General features: G+C 37.4%; 1 protein-coding gene across 4 annotated transcripts in view; it reads left to right on the plus strand.

Moving 5' to 3' along the window:
- Positions 1-21,397, plus strand: part of LOC150076433 (uncharacterized) — an 840,218-nt gene that overhangs the window by 552,945 nt on the left and 265,876 nt on the right. For all 4 annotated transcript variants that reach the window (XM_090388172.1, XM_090388173.1, XM_090388175.1 and 1 more), the window contains one exon: positions 18,259-19,853. In XM_090388172.1, coding sequence (XP_090244298.1) covers positions 18,259-19,853 — 1,595 coding nt within the window. The remainder of the gene's footprint in view (positions 1-18,258; positions 19,854-21,397) is intronic.

Consider the following 21,397-nt stretch of genomic DNA (forward strand, 5'->3'; position numbering starts at 1 on the left):
ACGAACAGAGTCACATTGGAAGTTCTGGCGTCATAAAAAATGTTCGTAACGTAGTTTCACCAGTAAACTTTTTCGAAGTTTGCCGTGCTTCTCGTGTGGGTTTCCTTTGCCTTTTTTTTTTTTTCTCAATAAACAATTTATCCTCTAGTCCACCAGTTATTCTAAAGAAAAAAGGTCAGGTTACTCTTTCCACTTGGGGGGGGGGTGTTCAATCTCCCACAGGATTCAATTTCTACTCCTGACTGATAACACCCACCATCTGCTTACCGAGTGAGCAACAATACAAATGCCGTTACGGCAAAGCACTTTTACTGGTAAATTTCATCGAACTTTTGCATGCTTCTCGTACAGGCTTTCTTTACCTTCGCCGCAGAATCTTATATTCAAATCGATGATGGGATTGATCACAAGATTCTGTAACGAGCGAAATTTATATAAAAAATTTATTTAAGTACACACACACACACACACACACACACACACACACACACACACACACACACACACACACACACACACACTATAGACGTGTGTGAGTGATATAATGTAATAATGGCGCCTCTGTAGCCAGGTGGGCAGGAGCAGCAGTGCGTAGCACACACTTCTTGATTAGACTGGGGTTCGAGCCCATGACCACCAAATACGGAGGATGCGGAAAGGTCAGGGAATGACCACCGCATATCTCCGGAGCAATATGGCCTTAGTTGCTAATGCTCCTAAAACCCAAATAACAACAACAACAACAACAACAATGTAATAATAGTTAGAATACATATGCATATATATTTGAATCTGCAAGCAGTTGCTAATGCCATTGTAATGCAAGTAAACATTGTGTGATCACTAATTTATAAATTTTAATTTTAGAAGTTAATTAGCTATTTGAGATCAGAAAAATGCTACCAGCTCCTGCAAGATAATAATAACAGATGATAATAGTAACAGTCTAAATGAAATAGAATAGTAATGACAATCTGATTAAGAAATGAAATAGTAATGATAATCCAAAACGAAACACTAAAATAAAATAGTTGCTTTGCACAAACTCCTAAATGCTAAATTGAAGCAAATTAATAAATGCAATGATTGATATTAATCCAATTACTGTATATTCTAGCTTTTAAGTCAACTTCTGTTTTTTGCCTTGGAAATTCATACTTAATCGCATATTTTCTGTATAAAGTGACCTGTTTTTTTTTTTTTTTGGTCATAATTTGCATCTTGCACAGTGGTGTATTAGGAAATAGTGGTGCTTTATACCAGTATAATATGGGCTTAATAATAATTGTAATGGCATATGTAAAGGAAGAGTAATTCACCATAATTTAAAATCTGCATTAAGAACTATCGTCTACTTTTTAATATATTTGTTACTTTTTTTCTTTTAAGAAAATGGTAATTGTTTTCAGTACAGGAAATCCTCTTTATCCGAGGATAACGTAACAGAAGCTTGTTTTACTGTGGTAAAACAAGCTTCTCTTAAAGTGTGGTCACGTGCTATGTTTATCGACACAACCACGCGATACTATTCTTGATTTCCATATGTAACATATTTATTTAAATAAACTAAATTTTTTTGTTTTTTTTTATGAAAACCCCAAACACGAAAGGTATCAAAACCTATAGTATTTAGTACCATGCATGTGTTGAAGTATGGGGAGAGGGGGATGCTGGAAACTTTGCTCTAGAGACTAAACATGGGTTTCACCACTTCAAGCCTCCAATAAACAAAGTGGTGGTATTTCACCGGTTGATGAAAGTCATCTACCACCTGAAATGCAACAAGGCATAATATTTTAAGATTCTCTATCTATATAATATCAGTGTAGATACACCATAGATAACTCTTAAAGAAAACTACGATTGTAGTGTGAAGGGCACCCACTGATTAAAAGCCAGCTAACTTTGAAACAGTCCGTCTGGGTGGTGGCACCCACTGAGAAGAGAAGAGAATAAATAACAATAGTCTTCTCTATTGTTATTTATTCAATGGTATTAAGGGTAAGTTGCTACAATGGATAAAAGGATGGTTAAGTGGGAGAAGACAGACGGTGGTAATCAATGGGTGCTGCTCTTCGTGGACTAATGTTATTAGTGGAGTCCCACAGGGTTCGGTGTTGGGTCCACTGTTGTTTTGTATATTTATCAATGATATTGATGAAGGTATATCAGGCTTAATGTCAAAGTTTGCAGATGATACAAAGGTCGGCAGGGTTGTTAATGACAGTAATGGCAGTGTGGTACTGCAACAGGATCTAGATAATTTGGGCAGATGGGCTAAGAAGTGGCAACGGAAGTTTAACCTTGACAAATGCAAAGTACTGCATATGGGTAGAAGTAACCCCAGAGAAACGTACCAACTGTGTGGTACTACACTTAAGGTGGTAGAAAATGGAAAAGACCTGGGAGTAATTGCGCAGTCAGATATGAAGTTTTATGAGCAATGCAGACAGGCTGCCAAGGCAGGTCATGGGGTTTTGTCAATGATATATAGGAATTTTGCCAGCAGGGAAAAGGAGGTGATTGTCCCTCTGTATAAGGCAATGGTCAGGCCACGCCTTGAGTACTGTGTACAGGTCTGGAGGCCTCATTTTAGGAAGGATGTAGATTTACTTGAGCGTGTACAGAGAATGGCAATAAGATTGGTGAGGGGAATGAAGGAATCCTCTTACCAAGAGAGGCTTAAGTTCTGCAAATTGCAGTGGCTGGAGACTATGCACCTGCACAGTGATCTGATTGAGGTATATAAGGCCTTGAATGGGTTGAGCACGCTGAATTCTGATGGGATCCTTCCACTTGTTCAGATTACAAACCTAAGGGGGCATAAATTCAAATTAAGAAAGGACAGATGTAGAATAGATATGCGGAAATTTGCCTTTAGCCAGCGGGTGGTTAATTGCTGGAACAAATTTCCATCTGTCGTTGTGGAAGTTGATAGGTTGAATAAATTTAAGGAGGAACTGGACAGGCATTTGGAGGGAATGGTGTGATATTTTTTTTTTTGTCTGATGCTGCATAAGCTCATACACTTGCTTTCTTGCATCACATGCCACTACTACTACTACTATTAGTGAAGCATTACTTATTCAGGGTAGTGCAATACTTGGTAACTTGTTGCGAAGTTGTTGTTATTTTGGTTTTTAGGAGCATTAGCAACTAAAGCCATATTGCTCCGGGATATGCGGTGGTCATTCCCTGACCTTTCGGCATCCTCTGTATTTGGTGGTGACGGGCTCGAGCCCCGGTCTAAATCAAGAAGCGTATGCTATGCACTGTTGCTCCTGCCCACCTGGCTACGGAGGCGCCAATATAACATATGATGTTGAAGAAGATATGAACCAGAAATTGGCAAAATTTCAAAATATATGTGGAACAATAAAAAGAACTGTGGCTAAGAAAACAAGGAAAGAAACACAATTGAGACTTTACAAAGTAATGGCAATACCAACACTTCTTTATGGTTCTGAAACATGGATACTGAATAAAGAGACATTAATAGAATACAAGCTGCAGAAATGAAATTTTTAAGATATGTTAAAGGATGTACAAAATTAGATAAAATACCAAACATAAATATTAGAAAGGAATTAAAGATTTACTCAATTAATGGAAAAATTATAGAATATAGACAAAGATGAAAAGAACATGTAGAAAGAATGGAAGATAATAGATTCCCTAAATTAGCTTATACATATAAAGGAAAAAGAGACAGAGGAAGACCAAAGAAAAGATGGGCAGACCTCTTCGAGATTGGAACAGGCGGATCGCCTAATCCATGAAGGAAGATAAGATAAAAAATCAATTTAATGCAATTAAAAATAAGAAAATTAATTAAAAGAATTTAACGAAAAAAAATTGCAAAACGATTTTACAATTTTTTTGATTAAATTCTTTTAATTAATTTTCTTATTTTTAATTGAGTTAAATTGAGTGTTATTGTGTTAATTATTTTTTTAAATTATTTACTCTAATGTAAGTTTTTCGATATTTTCGTTTTAATTTCTGGAGAGTATCATACGGAAGTGTTCTACGTACTATATTGAGGTAAACTTCTCTTATTATTTTACAAATATTGATATCAACGTAGAATGTATTGAGCATTACAGCTCTGGTTCATACTAGATAAATATCATTAGACTGAGCAAAAGTGTCACAGAGTTCTATGTGGGCAAAGACTGTTTCAGTGGATGCTGCTGTTATTTTAAGTCCATTAAAGTAAGGCCATTTAAAGCAAGGTTTACTGTGTTTGTATATGTGTAGAAGAAGAATTAAATAATGGAACTGCAATTAATTTAATTGTTTAATGGCATAAAGAGGCAGTTTGAATTTGATATGCTATTTTAACTAAGGTCTCTATTTGCTCCATATACAAATGCTTTTTATCTTTCTATTGATTGCTACTTAAATTATACCATTTACTGGGCAGGCTCTGTTATGCCAATAAATGATTAAGTTAATTACCATTACCACCATTTTTTAATTCTTCATTTCTATATATATAAATGAAGAATTAGAAAATTAATGACCATATAATTCTTGGACACACACACACACACACACACACACACACACACACACACACACACACACACACACACACACACACACACACACACACACACACACACAACGGTAGCTAAAAGCTTATGAGTGGGGCTCACAACTTTTTTTTTTTTCTGAGTGCACTTGTTTTGACATGCTGGAGATGTTTTTAGTGAACACTCATTTTTCTGATTTTTATTGCATGCACTGAAAATGACAATTTGAATGACAGGTAAATATTAAATTTTGCTGTTACTTGGAAAGCTAGCTATGGAAACACAGTGAAATGACAGTTAAAGTTTATGGAGATGATGCCATGTAGAGGAAAAAAAAAGTTTCAAAGGTCTTTAGGGAAATTTTTCACTTGAAGATGAAGAAAGAAAGAAAGAAAGAAGCAGTCAGCATTGGCCGTTGTATTTAAGCGGTTGGCATTGTCCATAGTATTTAAGCAGCTAGTATTTAATCAACACATCACTGCATTTGATTCATTATGCAAATCTATTTTGTATCAATATGCTGATTAAATTATTTGTCAGTTGTGGTGTGATGCACTGATTTTTGAAGTGCAGTGGTCACTGTATTTTAATTTATCTATGTTTCATGTATTGCTCATACATTGTGATTGGCTTTATATTGTTAACGTGATATTTGACAATGTTCAGTCGGTGTTGCTGAAGGGATGCTAGTCTAAATATAGTCATAATGGCTTATAAACCTCTATTGACCTTTTTATTTAATCAATTTTAAATTGTCACCCCCATCTTTTCATTGTTTTTATAGCTGTAGTATTGGGTTTCATTGTACTCTTATTTTTCAGGGCCTGCCTACTCTGCTAACTTATCATTAATTGAAGTTACATCTGTAATTTTTTTATTATGCTTAGACAACATACAATTGGTTATGCTTCGAAGCCTTTGTGAGTAGGTCCTGCTTTTCATTTTTATGAAAAACATAAGGTTTAATTCTAAAATTTCCTAATGGATAACTGTAGATGTGGTGAGATTTAAAAAAAAAAAAAACAAAACATATGAAAGTATTACTAGCTAATTTCTGAGTATCTGACATTAGCTGAACTAAGTGATAAGTATCCATCTAAATGTTGAATGTAGGAAAGAATGAATAATAGCAACCATATATTACAGTAGCATGCCCCAATTAGCAATATTATTGGCATAATTATGACTGTAAATCCAAGAATCAAATAAATACTCAAGAACTGAAGAACAACTCTCGAGTTCTTAATTATTTACTTCAAACATCAATTTTTGTGGTCATTTCATTATTTGCACACTTATAGTTTTATATAAACAAACCACAAAGCATTTTTTTTTTTATGCAAAAAAATATAGCAGTAGTGACACAGTTTTGAAATTAAAGTTTTATTAGGGTAAAAGTTGCTATGCTGCCACCAATAAATTAGCTTATTCAATTGTATGATCATGATTTGCAATTATCATGACATCAAATCTGAATCATATGCAAATTGAAACAGTAGAAAATATTTATGGAGATTATCCAGAATTGAATTTCATTAAATAAAATATGCTTGTGGATCCTATTATGACTAATTTTGAATTACCAGTTTTTTTGTGTTTTTTTTTACGTAATACCCCTCCACTTTATATTGCAGATGATATAAAGATTTTTAATAAATATCCTGTCCAGAAATGTTTCAAAAAGAGCATTATTTTTAAAAATAATCAATTAATGTCTTACAACCTGATTAGTTACTATGATGTTGCAACAAAGAAGCAAAAAATAATTTTTACATCATATACTTAGATTTAAGTAAAGGTTTTGATGCTATTCCACGTGAAAGACTGCTGTAGAAATTAGGGCAGTGTGGCATAGGAGCAAGTTACTATGAATAGAGGGATGGTTGAGTGGCAGGAGACAGAAGGTAATCATAAATGGACACTGCTCTTCTTGGACTAATGGTGCAGAGTCCGGAGACTATAATGGGGGATTTTAATTTCCCAGATATTGACTGGAATTTGTGAGTTGCTCACTCACACACTAGCAAGGCTTTTGGGAATTTATTGGATGATTGTTTTCTACATCAGCATGTTCGGGAGGCAACTAGAGGGAGTAATACTCTTGATCTGATTATCAGTAGTGATTCTTCATGCATTAAGAATTTGCAGATAAAGGAACCACTAGGTGGCAGTGATCACAGTGTGCTGAAGTGGGATTTACTCAAAGAGGTAACTACCATCAAGGGTAAAGGGAAGGGTTTTTGTTTTCGTAAAGTCAACTACGTTGGTCTGAGACAGTATTTAAATTCTATACAGTGGGACCAACTGATGATGTTACCAACAGTAAATCCAAAATGGGAAGCATTCAAAGAATTTATCTTGGAAGCTACTAGGCTTTACATACCAAATAAGAAATATTGTTCAGGGTTTAGGCATAAATGGATGTCAGATGAACTAATGAGACATATGGCAGAGAAGAAAAATGCATGGGATACATATAAATTAATGGGTGACTTGGAATCCTATGATAGATATAAGCTGGTCTGTAACCAAGTCACAAAGGAGATTAGGCAGGCAAAGGCAGATTATGAGAAATCTTTGGCAAAGGATGCAAAGAAAAATAGCAAAGAGTTCTTTTCCAATGTAAACTCTAGAAGGAAAGGGATGAATCAGATTGGTCCACTGGATATTGATGTTGATGATCCTGCTCAGGTGATTACCAAACAAAATGAGTATTTTGCATCTACATTCACACATGAGGAGTTATTCAGGGAGGGAGGGGAATGCTAGAGGTGAATTAAACTCTGGCAGTGAGCTAGATGATTTTGTAATAACTGAGAGGAAAGTGGAGGAGAAATTGTTGAAGATAAACATAAAAAAGGCACCCGGGGTAGTAGTAGAAGTGGCATGCGATACAAGAAAGCAAGTGTATGAGCTTATGCAGCATCAGACAAAAAAAAAAAAAAAAAATCACACCATTCCCTCCAAATGCCTATCCAGTTCTCCTTAAATTTATTCAACCTGTCAACTTCCACAATGACAGATGGAAGTATGTTCCAGCAATTAATCACCCTCTGGCTAAAGGCAAATTTCCGCACATCTATTCTACATCTGGCCTTTCTTGATTTGAATTTATACTCCCCTAGGTTCGTAATCTGAACAAGTGAAAGGATCCCATCAGAATTCAGCGTGCTCAACCCATACAAGGCCTTATACACCTCAATCAGATCGCCGCACAGGTGCCTAGTCTCCAACCACTGCAATTTGCAGAACTTAAGCCTCTCTTGGTAAGAGGATCCCTTCATTCCCCTCACCAATCTTGTTGCCCTTCTCTGTACACGCTGAAGTAAATCTACATCCTTCCTAAAATAAGGCCTCCAGACCTGTACTGAAGCTTGGCCTGACCATTGTCTTATACAGAGGGACAATCACCTCCTTTTCCCTGCTAGCAAAATTCCTATATATCATTGACAAAACCCCATGACCTGCCCTGCACAATTACTCCCAGGTCTTTTTCATTTTCTACCACCTTAAGTGTAGTACCACACAGTTGGTACGTTTCTCTGAGGTTACTTCTACCCATATGCAGTACTTTGCATTTGTCAAGGTTAAACTTCAGTTGCCACTTCTTAGCCCATCTGCCCAAATTATCTAGATCCTGTTGCAGTACCACACTGCCATTACTGTCATTAACAACCCTGCCAACTTTTGTATCATCTGTAAACTTCAACATTAAGCCTGATATACCTTCATCAATATCATTGATAAATATACGAAACAACAGTGGACCCAACACCGAACCCTGTGGGACTCCACTAATAACATTAGTCCACGAAGAGCAGCACCCATTGATTACCACCCTCTGTCTTCTCCCACTTAACCATCCTTTTATCCATTGTAGCAACTTATCCTTAATACCATTCTGCTCCAATTTGTACAATAGTCTTTCATGCACAACAGTGTCAAAAGCTTTCCTGAAATCCAAATATATGATATCAAAATTATTTTTTGCATCCAGTTCCTTTGTAACCACATCATAATATCTTATCAAATTTGTCAGACAAGACTTTCCCTTAACAATTCCATGCTGTGTCTGAATTATTGCTGCAGTCTTGTCTAGATGATCCTGCAATGCATCTTTAACCAGTGATTCCATTATTTTACCCGGAACAGAAGTTAAACTAACTGGTCTGTAATTACTCGTGTCACCCTTCGATCCCCCTTTCTGAATTGGGGATACATTTGCACATCTCCAGTCCGTGGGAACCTCCCCTAAGTCCAAGGATGCTCTCATAATTAGGCTAAGGGTTTGCTTAGTTGCTTTGCCACCTCCTTTAATATAACTGGATAGATCCCAGGTGCCTTTCTTATGTTGAACTTCAACAATTTCTTCTCCACTTTGCTCTCAGTTATTACAAAATCATTAAGCACCCTGCTACAATTTGATAACCTTCTGCCATTTTCAAACCTTAATAATTCTTCATGTGTGAATGTAGATGCAAAATACTCATTCAGTTTGTTTGCTATCTGAGCAGGATCATCAACAGTCGAACCATCGATGTCAAGTGGACCAATCAGATCTTGGTAAGATCACCTCTTTGTTTCCCTCACCAATCTCAGTGCCATTCTCTGTACTCATTCCAGCAACTCTCCATCCTTCCTAAAATGATGCCTTCACACCCATATGGCAGTACTCCTGACCATTGCCTTGCCTTATACAATGGGATAATTACTTCCTTATCCCTGCTGGCAAAATTCCTGTATATCATTGGCAAAACCCAATGTGCTGTCCTGGAAGACTGTCTGCATTGTTCAGACAACTTCATATCTGACTGCAAAATTACCCCTAGGTCTTTTTCATTTTCCACTACCCTGAGTGTAATACCACATGTTCAGTACATTACTCTGTAGTTACCGCTACTCGTATGCAGTGCTTTGCTTTTATCAACATTAAACTTTAATTGCCATTTCTCAGCCCATCTGCCTAACTTTTCTAGATCCTGTTGGAGTAGCATACTGTCATTACCCATCCTGACAACTTTTGTATCATGTGCAAACTTCAACATTGTCTGCTATGCCTTCATCAATATCACTGATAAATATAGGAAACAACAATGGGCCTAACACTGAGTCCTTAGCAACTCCACTAATAACATAAATACGTGAAGAGCAATGCCCATCGATTACCACTCTGTCTTCTCCCACTCGGCCATCCCTTTATCCATAGCAGCAACTTGCCCTTAATGCCACACTGCTCTAATTTGTACAGCAGTCTTTTATGTGCAACAGTATCAAAAACTTTCTTGAAATCCAAGTATATGATATCAAAATTATTTTTTCCATCTGTTTCCTTTGTGACCACATTGTAGTAACCAATCAAATTCGTCAAACAAGATTTCACTTAATAAACCCATGCTGCATTTGAAGTATAATTGTAGCCTTCTCTAAATGATCCTGAATTACATCTTTTACCGGTGACTCCATTATTTTCCTTGCAACAGAAGTTAAACTTACAGGTAATTTACTGGGGATATAATCGCACATCTCCAGTCTGTGGGAACCTGTATCCAAGGATGCTCTCATAATTATGAATAAGAGTTTGCTTACTTCCTTTGCTTGCCTCCCTTAATATAACTAGATAGATCGCATCCACCATACATGCCTTTCTTATGTTTAGCTTCAACAATTTCTCTTCCACTTTTCTTTCAGTTATTACAAAATCATATAATTCTCTCTCCTAAAGCTTGATAAACTTGTGGAATCCCTTTTCCTAAAGAATTCCTATTGTATGTGAATGTAGATGCAAAATACTCATTGAGCTTGTCAGCCATCTGAGCAGGATCATCAAGAGTCAAACCAATAATTTCAGATACACCAATTTGATTCATCCCCCTCTGTTTTAGTGTTTACATACATAAAAGACTCCTTTACATAAGTAAAGGAGTCTTTGCATCCTTTGTCAAGATTTGCCATAATCTGCCTTAGCTTGCCTAACATACTTTGCAACTTGATTGCAGACTAATTTATGTCTACCATAGGCTTCTGTATCACCTGATAATTTATGTGCCCCATGTATTTTTTTTCTCTGCAACGTGTCTCATTAGTTCATCTGACATCCATTTAGGTCTAAGCCTAGAACAGTATTTCTTACAAACCCATTACTCATTACTGATTTTTTTGGTAATTAAAACCCTGGTATTTTCTATGATTATTTTCTTGAATGCTTCCCATTTAGTTTGTCGATGGTATCATCACTTGGATCCACTGTATTGAGTTAAAAACTCTGAGACCAATGTTGTCACCTTTATGAAAGCAAAAACTGGGCTTTTTACCCTTAATAGTAATTACATCTTTAAGTAAATCCCACATCATTCACTGTGATCACTGCCACTATGTAGTTCTTTTAACTGCAGATTCTTAATGCATGAATAATCACTTCTGATAATTGCAACATATGTCATGTAGCATTGTAAAGAATTTCTGTAGGTGATTACATATAAATAACTGCATGATTACATAATGGATTGGAATATTTCACTCTAGAATCAAAACAGATACCAAAATAACAAGATTAGAATAAAATAACTATGTGATTAGCTAGTGAACAAGAGCATTACATTCTGAAATCGAAACAAGCATGGTTGTATGTCCTCCAGATTAATTTGTGCTCAAATTACTTAAACTACTCACACATACATCAGATCTCAAATTACAGGTAACCCTCGTATAACATGGTAGTTTGGTTCCTACAAAATCTCATGTAATGTGAAACCGTGTTATATGGGACTAAGAACCAGTAGAAGGGGGGGGGGGGTTACATTCCAATGCCTAATAAAAATACGCCTTTTTTATATATATATATTTATATATATATATAACTATCGGAAACTTAATTTTTATAGTCGTAATAATTTAATATTTTAACTTTATTTTTATAATGGTAATAACTGAACAAACATCTTACCTTACAAACTGTGATACTTATATGTCAGATAATGTACATTAATTTAATTTTCTTCCTCTTCATCGCTACTAAGCACAATCTCTTCTGTAACATCTAGATTTTGTGTATCTTCTGCTGCTCTCTGTATTAGTTTAATTAATATGTACTGTAATATGTACATATTAACTAATTGATATTTCTCTTCACTGACTTTTTTTTTGGTTGTAAAATTTAAAACAGTAAAAATGATAAGCAATTAATAAAAAAGAACATGACACGCACAAGTTGCAACAAACACTATACACACAAGTGAGATACGGAGTAATGAGTTTCTGAACATTTTATTATTATTATTGCTCTTATATTATTTCTCCCTGATTGGGGTTCAATCTTGTGATGGGTATTGCTACCAATTACACAGGGTGGTTGATGTTATGTCTGGTGTTATTGTTGGTCGAGGAACTCTCTGACTATCCTACAGGTGTTCTACAGGTGAACCTAAGACAGGAGATCAAAGAGATGTGGCATATGCAACAAGTAACGATACACACACACACACACACACACACAAGTGAGATTCGGAGTAATGAGTTTCTGAACATTTTATTATTATTATTGCTCTTATATTATTTCTCCCTGATTGGGGTTCCACCTCGTGACGGGTATTGCAAATAATTACACAGGGTAGTTTTTATTATGTCTGGTGTTACTGTTGGTCGAGGAACTCTCTGACTATCCTACAGGTGTTCGCTGGGAGACCTATTGCTGGTGGTGCCTCCGTAGCCAGGTGGGCAGGAGCAGAAGTGCGTAGCACATGCTTCTTGATTAGACCGGGGTTCAAGCCCGTGACCACCAAATACGGAGGATGCCGAAAGGTCAGTGAATGACCACCGCATATCCCTGGAACAATATGGCCTTAGTTGCTAATGCTCCTAAAAACCAAATAACAACCTATTGCTGCTAGGCTTTAATAGGTCTCCGTAATAGTACACGAACCTAAGATAGATCAAAGAGATGTGGCATATGCAACAAGTAACGATCATCGTGTCAACCACAGTTATGGTGCCCTTCCTGATTTTTCCCCCATGGGTTTCCTGCAGGTTACCAGTGTTGGGTACTGCTATGTCAAGCAGATAGGTAGCCTTTTCCTTCTTGTCCACAATGGTTAAGTCTGGTCTGTTGTGCAGGATTGTCCTATCCGTTATTATGGTGCAGTCCCAGTACAGCTTGTGGGTTCGGGTCTCTAATACTGCCTGGGGTTCATACTTGTAGTATGGCACACTTTCTTCGATCAACTGGTATTTCCTTGCTAGCTTCTGATGTATTATCCTGGCTACCTGGTTGTGTCTATTAGTGTACTCCGTCTGGGTGATCGCCTTGCATCCCGCAGTGATGTGTTGGATCGTTTCTGAGGACAGGTGGCATCATCGACATGTGTCATTGGACACTCTGGGCTCCTTGGCAATGTATTTTCTATAGTTCCTTGTGTTGATTACCTGGTCTTGGATGGCGAGCATGAATCCTTCAGTCTCGGGGAAGAGCGTCCTGCTTGTGAGCCATGCATTGGAAACAATTTTATCTATGTGATCTTGATGGTGATCATTGTAGTGTCTGCCATGGAGTCTCTTCTCTGCCAATCTTTATAGCTTCGTTTGTGCCTCCTGGCTTGGAGGGGACTCATTACTTAGGTTGAGTGAGGTATATTGCTTGTCTATCCTCCTTATGGCGTGGTAGAGTGCTGCTGCTTGTTTCTGGAAGTAATCCTTCAGGTTATCAATCGCTGTTTTCTGTTGCTCGATGAGGTGTATCAGGCCCCTTCCTCCTTCTTTTCGAGTTATTGTCAGTCTCTCCACGACTTACTTTGGGTTGTGTTGGCGGCTCTTGGTCATCACTGTCCCTGTCTTTCTCATGATATCCTCTAGTTCGGTGTTAGTCCAATCTATGATCCCTGAAGGAGTATGTTAGCACTGGGAGTGCATAGGTGTTTAAGGCTTTAACTGTGTTCCCTCCATTCAGCTTTGCATTCAGCAGGCTTCTGAGTCTCTGATGGTATTTTTCAATAAGACAGGACTTAATTTACTTGTGCTGTAACTGCTGAGCCAGTATGATCCTCAAGTATTTGTAGACCTCTCCCTCTGCCGTGGCTTCGATCTCTTTACCAGTCTACATTTTCATTTCATTTGAGTGAGCTTCCATCTCAGTTGCCACCCGGATTTTCATCCATATGCAACCAATTCTCATTTAGTATATCAGTCTCAACCTTAGTTGTAAAAACCAATATATAAAGACCAAATGGTCAACTCAAATCAAACAAACAAAATAACATTAATCGACCATTCAGCCTTGTGGTGGGGATGGGCAATCACACCTCTCTTTACCAGTCTACAGCTGGAACTGGTAAAGAGAGGTGTGATTGCCCATCCCCACCACAAGGCTGAATGGTCGATTAATGTTATTTTGTTTGTTTGATTTGAGTTGACCATTTGGTCTTTTAATGTTATTTTGTTTGTTTGATTTGAGTTGACCATTTGGTCTTTATATATTGGTTTTTACAACTAAGGTTGAGACTGATATACTAAATGAGAATTGGTTGCATATGGATGAAAATCTGGGTGGCAACTGAGATGGAAGCTCACTCAAATGAAATGAAAATGTAGACTGTTAAAGAGATCGAAGCCACGGCAGAGGGAGAGGTCTACAAATACTTGAGGATCATGCTGGCTCAGCAGTTACAGCACAAGTAAATTAAGTCCTGTCTTATCGAAAAATACCATCAGAGACTCAGAAGCCTGCTGAATGCAAAGCTGAATGGAGGGAACACAGTTAAAGCCTTAAACACCTATGTGTTTACCAGTCTACAGCTGGAAGTTTCGGTTGACTAATTTTCCCTGGTGCAATCCATAGGTCTTGCATTTGTCTAGACCAAATTCCATCCTAACATCATTGCCGAATTCTTTGTTGATCTGAAATAGTTGCTGGAGCTGCTTCTCGGTTCCCGCATAGAACTTTATGTCATCCATGTACATCAGCTGGGTGAGGGTGTACAGGTTCGTTCTTCCTTCTTTGAGGTTATATCCGTACTTGCTACTGTTGAGCATGGTAGATAGCGGGTTAAGAGCTAGATAGAACCACAATGGACTCAGGACATCTCCCTGAAAAATTCCTCTCCCGATGGGGATTGGCCTGGTTGTGATGTTTTTGACTTTAATGGTGGTACTCCCTTTCGCCATTGTTTCTCCTAGGAAAGTTTGTCCCTATCGGATTGACTTTGTAGATGTTCAGTGGCTCTATTAGCCAGCTATGAGGCACGGTGTCAAAGGCCTTGCGGTAATCAATGTAGGCTGTGTACATGTTGCAGTGCTTCCTGTAGGCTTGCTCCATAATCGTGGCATCTATGGTTAATTGCTCCTTGCATCCTTTGCTGCTCAACCCCTTGCATCCTTTCTGCTGTTCGGCCATTATGTTCTGGCTCTCCAAGTGGTCTGATATCTTTCTGGTTATGCAGCTGGTCAGGATCGTGTGCATTGTTCGGGGGCATGTGATTGGCCTGTATTTTGCCGAGTTTCTTGTTTCTTCATCTTTAGGCTTCAGATATATGATTCCTTGAGTGAGAAACTTCGGGATTGTCTCTGGGTTCCTTATCATTCGGGTGAACTGCTCTGCCAGGTGCTTGTGTGTGCAAGTGAGCTTCTTGTACCAGTAGTTGTGGACGTTATCTGTTCCTGGAGTTTGCCAGTTGTGAGAGTTCTTGATCGTCTGTTTTACTTCTTCTTCCCAAATCTCCCACTCTTTCATTTCTTGTATGTGTTTGGTTTTCTTGCATTCTAGTTCTATCCAGGGGGCTTGGCTGTTATGTCTTACTTCCCTGCTCTACATGTTTCATGAGAACTCCTTAATTGCCTTCTGTTTGGGTGGTCCGTTCCCTTCTTTTCCGTCTTTGGTCCTCATTGAAGATTCGGTTGTTTATTTTCCTCTGGGAGCTCTCTTTGTATCATGCAGTCTCTTACTGAGTGCAAGGGGTTCTGCTTCAATGTGTCCAAGTACTCTCCTATTCTCTGATTTTTTTGTCTCATGTTTGCTGTGGATGCTGTCTCTCTTGAGGATGCTCTTCACTCTCCCATTTAATTTCTTACTCCTATTGCCCCATTGGTCGTGGGTTAATTGGCCTATCATGACTCTTAATTCTTCTATCTTCTGCTGAAGTCTTCTTTCCCAAGCTGCGGTTCCTTCTGTTTTTGGTTCTTCTGCTGTTGGTCTCTCGTTTCTCTTCCATTAATGCTAGTGGCTGCTACAGCAGCAAAATACATAGCGCCTCCGTAGCCAGGTGGGAAGGAGCAGCAGTGCGTAGCACATGCTTCTTGATTAGACCGGGGTTCGAGCCCGTCACCACCAAATACGGAGGATGCGGAAAGGTCAGGGAATGACCACCGCATATCCTGGAGCAATATGGCCTTAGTTGCTAATGCTCCTAAAAAAAACCAAATAACAAAAAAAATAGCACAATACACGGCTGTGTGGATGGCCTCCAGTGTTGTACCATTGTTGTTGAGGTAATGCAGTGTTATTTGCCAATTGAGGTGGTCTGTGACTCTCCACAAGGGCCTCTGATCATGACCTCGTCTCTTTCCACTTCAGCTGCTGTGGGTTGTATTTCTTCTTGCTCTTCCTCCTCTGGTTCAGTATTCTTTATCCTTTGTAGTTGATTGCTCATGTCCTGCTTGATTTTTTCCAAGATTGCAGGAGCTATCAGGTTCTTCGTGACAATGGCCTTTCTCTGGTCCGCTATTCGCTGTTCGGTGACATGAATATTTGGGAATTGTTCCAGCCACTTGGTATGAAGTCTCGCCCTGTAAGTTGTCATATCGATCACTAGCTTCATTACTTCGTAGTATGATTGCATGATGTACATATTCATTACTATGCTCCACTTCATGCGTTGGCGTTTTCTTCCTTCCTGAGTTGTGCAGGTAGCACTTCCAGTTGGTGGTGCTGGATGGTCTTGCCCTTCTCTTGTGGTAGCCATACCGGGGAACAGCACCACTTACTCCACTGTCTTCCTTAGTAGACCATCTGTGAATTTCAAACCGACCCCCCTGTCTAAGGCCTGAAGATGAGTGACTTTATCCTGTGCCACACTCGATGCAGTATGAATAATATTTCTCTGAGACATCATCTATCTATGGAGGTGGACCTGTTTAGCTTCGGCTTATGTCCAGTGGTAGTTCTTGATGTTGACACCATACGGCGCCACAATCTGTCTCAGCCGCCACTCTGATCTTGGGGTAGGTAGATCCCTTGGAGCAACTTTCACAATGTTTATTTATTTATTAAATTTTATTACTATTATTATACCGGTCTCCCAATGTGATGGAGCCGCACTCACTTCTGCCAAGACAGTACTCGAACCCGAGTCCATCAGTCTGGTAGTCCAGTATCCACTGGGCCATTGCTCCCCAGTGGTTACTGCACTATTATTACAACATTATAATAATAATAATAATTATTATTATTATTAGCCATATGGTGCAAGAAAGCCTGAGGCTTAGGCTACACCAGCCAAAAAAAAAATTTCTGAATTACCCTGAGAGAGAGAGAATAAGAGTCAGAAGTGAAGGCAAGGGAATCACCAAAAAAGATATCCAGCTCAGGACCCTGAGTGTGCCAAGCCCATTACTAACCAGATATGAGCCCCTGAGGTTATTTATGTTTTTTTATGATTGAATATTTCATGGAAGGGTGATGTTATGATGTTATTTGTTTTTAGGAGCATTAGCAACTAAGACCATATTGCTCCGGGGATATGCCGTGGTCATTCCCTGACCTTTCCACATCCTCTGTATTTGGTGGCTCACAGGTACGAACCGTGAGCCACCATGGAAGGGGAAACACATTTCATCATAATAACATGAAAACCCACAGAATTCCAGCTATCGGTACTATAGAAAATGCAAGAAGATAGAGTTTACTACCTGTTTATAATTGATTACACTAACAGAAAAGCCCAATAAACTGGAAAGTGCAAATTGTTTTATGGTAATGACCTCCAGAAATGTGCTTTAGAAAAATATCACAAATGCGATAATGACTAGCGTGTCAACAGCAGAGATTCACAAAAAGGAATGGAAACATTGAAAATTACATCTAACACAATATCAGAGTTTTCCCAGCACAAAAGCTCAGAAAATCTCGCATAACAGTGTTATGCGAGATTTCCCGAAATTCTTGAACCGTGTTGTAGACATCGTGTTATATGGGGGTTGCCTGTACACATAAAATATGAATTAATGTTGATTAGGAAGGTGCTTAAGGCTGAAATTACCAATCGTGGGAAACAGTTTTAATTGTTCTGGAAGGCCATCGTACTCCATGCATCAACTCAAGTGTTAAGGATACAAATGGTATTCTTATTAAGAGAGTCTTGAGTTTAGTATGAAGGTTTGAAAACAAGGTATGTAAGTTTACTTCCTTGCAGCATTTACAATACTAAATTCTGCATACACATAAAATCAAGCTCAGTGAGTTTCATTATTTTTGCAGACATTTTTTAATGGAGTTTTTTGTTTGGAAATAACTGCATTTCAGTAATATGTTGTGAAATTTTGTATTAAGATTATGATTTTATTTCATATATCTATTGGAACATTAATATGCAATACTATTAATACTTTATTAATATATTAATAATACTGTGATTCTTTTATTGACGATTAATATATTTTAATATATCAATAATTAATATTATATTGATATTAATAACTGAATCTTTAAAAATTAATTTGCTCAACTTTGTTATTTTAGAATGAAACTGTTAAAATGGCTGATGCATCCGAAGGTTGTTCCTTGCCTTGTGACGGAACAGATGTTTCAAATTTTAAGACTCTTGAAGGAAAAACACATGTAGTTGAAGAGAAGATTGAAGAAACAGTTCAGTCGGCTGTTGGAGGACTTCCCCTTTCATCTGGCCAAACATTTGCTTATGCCACATTTCCTGCCCAATGTGATCCTTCTTCATTTTCTTATATACTAGAGTCTTCCACAGTTGTTCATTTAGCACACTCCCAGACAACAGCAGCTATTCAGACAGATTTTGGAAAACGATCACAAGGAACATCACCACTTCATTCTGTTACCCCTTCACCACCACCCATACCATCTAGTAGTGCATTAGAACAGTCTGTGCAGGTTTCTGTATCTGATGAATGTTTGGATGATGGTGAAGAAGAAAGTGATAATGAGAGTGATGGAGTTGCATGTAGAGAAAGTACTCAAGTCAAATTATCCAACCAAACACAATCTGTTACTACTGCTATTCAGGTTGATATGGATTTACAAACTAACTCAGAAGATGATGAAGAGGATCATAAGGTAGAAATGTCAGACTCAGCTAATCAGACAGAAACAATACTCACAGAGCCTCCCAAAGAAGAAACTGATGATGAAAGATCTGAAGTAGTAGGAGCAGTGGCACCAACAGCAATAGTAGAGCAAAAAACAGATGAAGATGATGATGATTTTGTAATTTCGGAAGTTGATGGTCTGAAAACAGATCACAAAGCTCAGGTTACTCAAGTCACTCAGGTTGCAGAAACTCAGTCACTACTTGAAATTGAAGAATCAGAAGCAGAATTAGCCCCAATACTCCCAGTTGAAAGTCAGCCTGTTATGGATTTTATTGATCATCATGGATTAAATTTATTAGTTGATAGTATTGAGGAATTTGCTTCTAGAGAACAAGGAGCACTTTTAAAGCAAGAGAAAGATGTATTTGATAAAAAAGAAGAAGATAAAATAGAAGGTAAAGTAGAAGATAAAGAAGAAAATAAAGAAGAAGATAATGATGAAGAAAGAAGTGAAGAAAAAGCAGCCTCCATTACACTCATTTCTGAAAACCAGGATGGTATGGACCAGAAGCTTCAACAAGAAAAGCAACAAGAGACTTCACAACCACCAGAGAAGGATTTTAGATCAAATTATAATAGCATTGATACATCTTGCACAGATGGTCTGGGTCTTTTGTGTGCATTAGCAGAACAGAGATTTCTGGAAGAAAATTTGAATTCCCAAGAAACTGATACAAAAAAAGATTGTGCCTTTTTTGAAGTTAAAGATATATATGATTGTTATACTTTTGATGAAAATGTTGATAAACTAGAAGCCAGTTATCGTTCACCGGCAAAAGATGATCCTTCTGCCTTAAAAGTTTCTATTTGTCCTTTCACTGGAAAGCCATCATCTCCCTCTCATACAATTGGAAGTCCATACCATTTGGGCTTTTCTCCTGAAAACATGGATGCAGCAGAACTAGAAATGAGGATAAGGCTTGCTGAACTTCAAAAGAAATATAAAGAAAAGCAGAAGGAATTGGCACGCTTGCAACCAAGGAAGGAAAAAGAGTAAGTATTTTGATATTCAGTAGCTCAAATTATTCTAAATGATAATAAGCAAACAAATTTACTTTCTTTGGTTACATAGAGAAATTATTTTTGATAATAGAGAACTATTAAGTGCTCGATAATTCCTGTATTCTATTATATTATGAAATTAACAGGGATTACCTTTATTTTTGATATAGGATGCTTCTTTTTCAACCAACTCTCCTAGTCCAACACATTAACAATTCTTTGTAAAGGAGATATAAAATTTATAAAAAAATTTAAACATTTTCCCCACTGTCAGAACAATAGTGTTCCAAACCCCACAGTCTCATTATTTAGCACTCAACCCAACTTCGGTCTACAACCAGCTTGCTGGCAGAGGTACGGTGGTTGTAGACCGAATTTGGGTTGAGCACTCAATATTGAGACTGTGGAGTTTGGGACACTATTGTTCTGACAGTGGGGAAGATGTTTAACATTTTTTTAAAATTTTATATCGCCTTTACAAAGAATTGTTAATGCATTGGACTTGGAGAGTTGGTTGGAAAAGAAGTCCTATATCAAAAATAAAGGTAATTCCTGTTGACTTCATAATAGAGAAATTATGTAGACTGATACTTATTAGCTCTAAATTTATATGGACTGCATTTAAATATGGTGAATTAAGTTATTGTTTAGATGTATGCTAAACAAATGTATCATTTATCTGGTTAAACAATCAAGAAAAGGATATAAAAGTTTTTATTTGTTTCTCTCTGGAACACAAAAGGCAGTATTAACAAGTGATTTACTTCAAATGACAGAACACTATGTGCTGTGTTATTATAGTGAATTATAAAAGTAGAAAATTGTTTTTCATTAATATGGAGTAATAAAGAGAATTGTGTCTGATTAGTTATTTTACTTTATTAAATATAATTAATTTGATAGGATTATATTAATAAACCTTTTTTACTGTTTTACCTTTTATTTTTTATAATTTGTAGTTATGACTGATTATCTGGGGGGGGATAACATTGTATTTATTCCAGTGCAATATTTTTTATTGTTCTCCTACACTGTCAAGAATTTTAGAAAAGTTGTCAAAATGGGAATGCAATGGTGATCATTAAGGTTCACATCGCAACCCAAAGATGTTCTTCATCAGCATGATTTCAATAATTAGTTTGAAATTTGGACTCTTCTTGGTCATGAGAAGTCCTAATGCATTCTATAAATCATAACAGCAGTAACAACAATAATCTCAAAGAAGTTTTGAGTAACATTTTTGAAACATCCCATGCATTTTATTTAGCATTAGCATTAGTAGAGGCCTATGATGCAAGAAAGCAAGTTTTTACAGCATCAGTGGGGAAAAAAAAAAAAAAAATCTCATTTCACCCATCCATTTGCTCCAAATGTTTGTCTAGTTCTGCCTTTAATCTATTTAAATTATCAACTTACACAATAACAGATGGAAGTCTGTTCCAGCAATCAACTATCCGTTGGCTAAAGGCAAACTTCTGCACATCTATTCTACAACTGTCTTTCCTCAATTTGAATTTATGCCCTCTCAGGCGATT

The sequence above is a fragment of the Mastigoproctus giganteus genome, chromosome 13 (assembly GCF_048544385.1).
Source record: "Mastigoproctus giganteus isolate SK-2022 chromosome 13, ASM4854438v1, whole genome shotgun sequence".
Lineage (NCBI taxonomy): Eukaryota > Metazoa > Arthropoda > Arachnida > Uropygi > Thelyphonidae > Mastigoproctus > Mastigoproctus giganteus.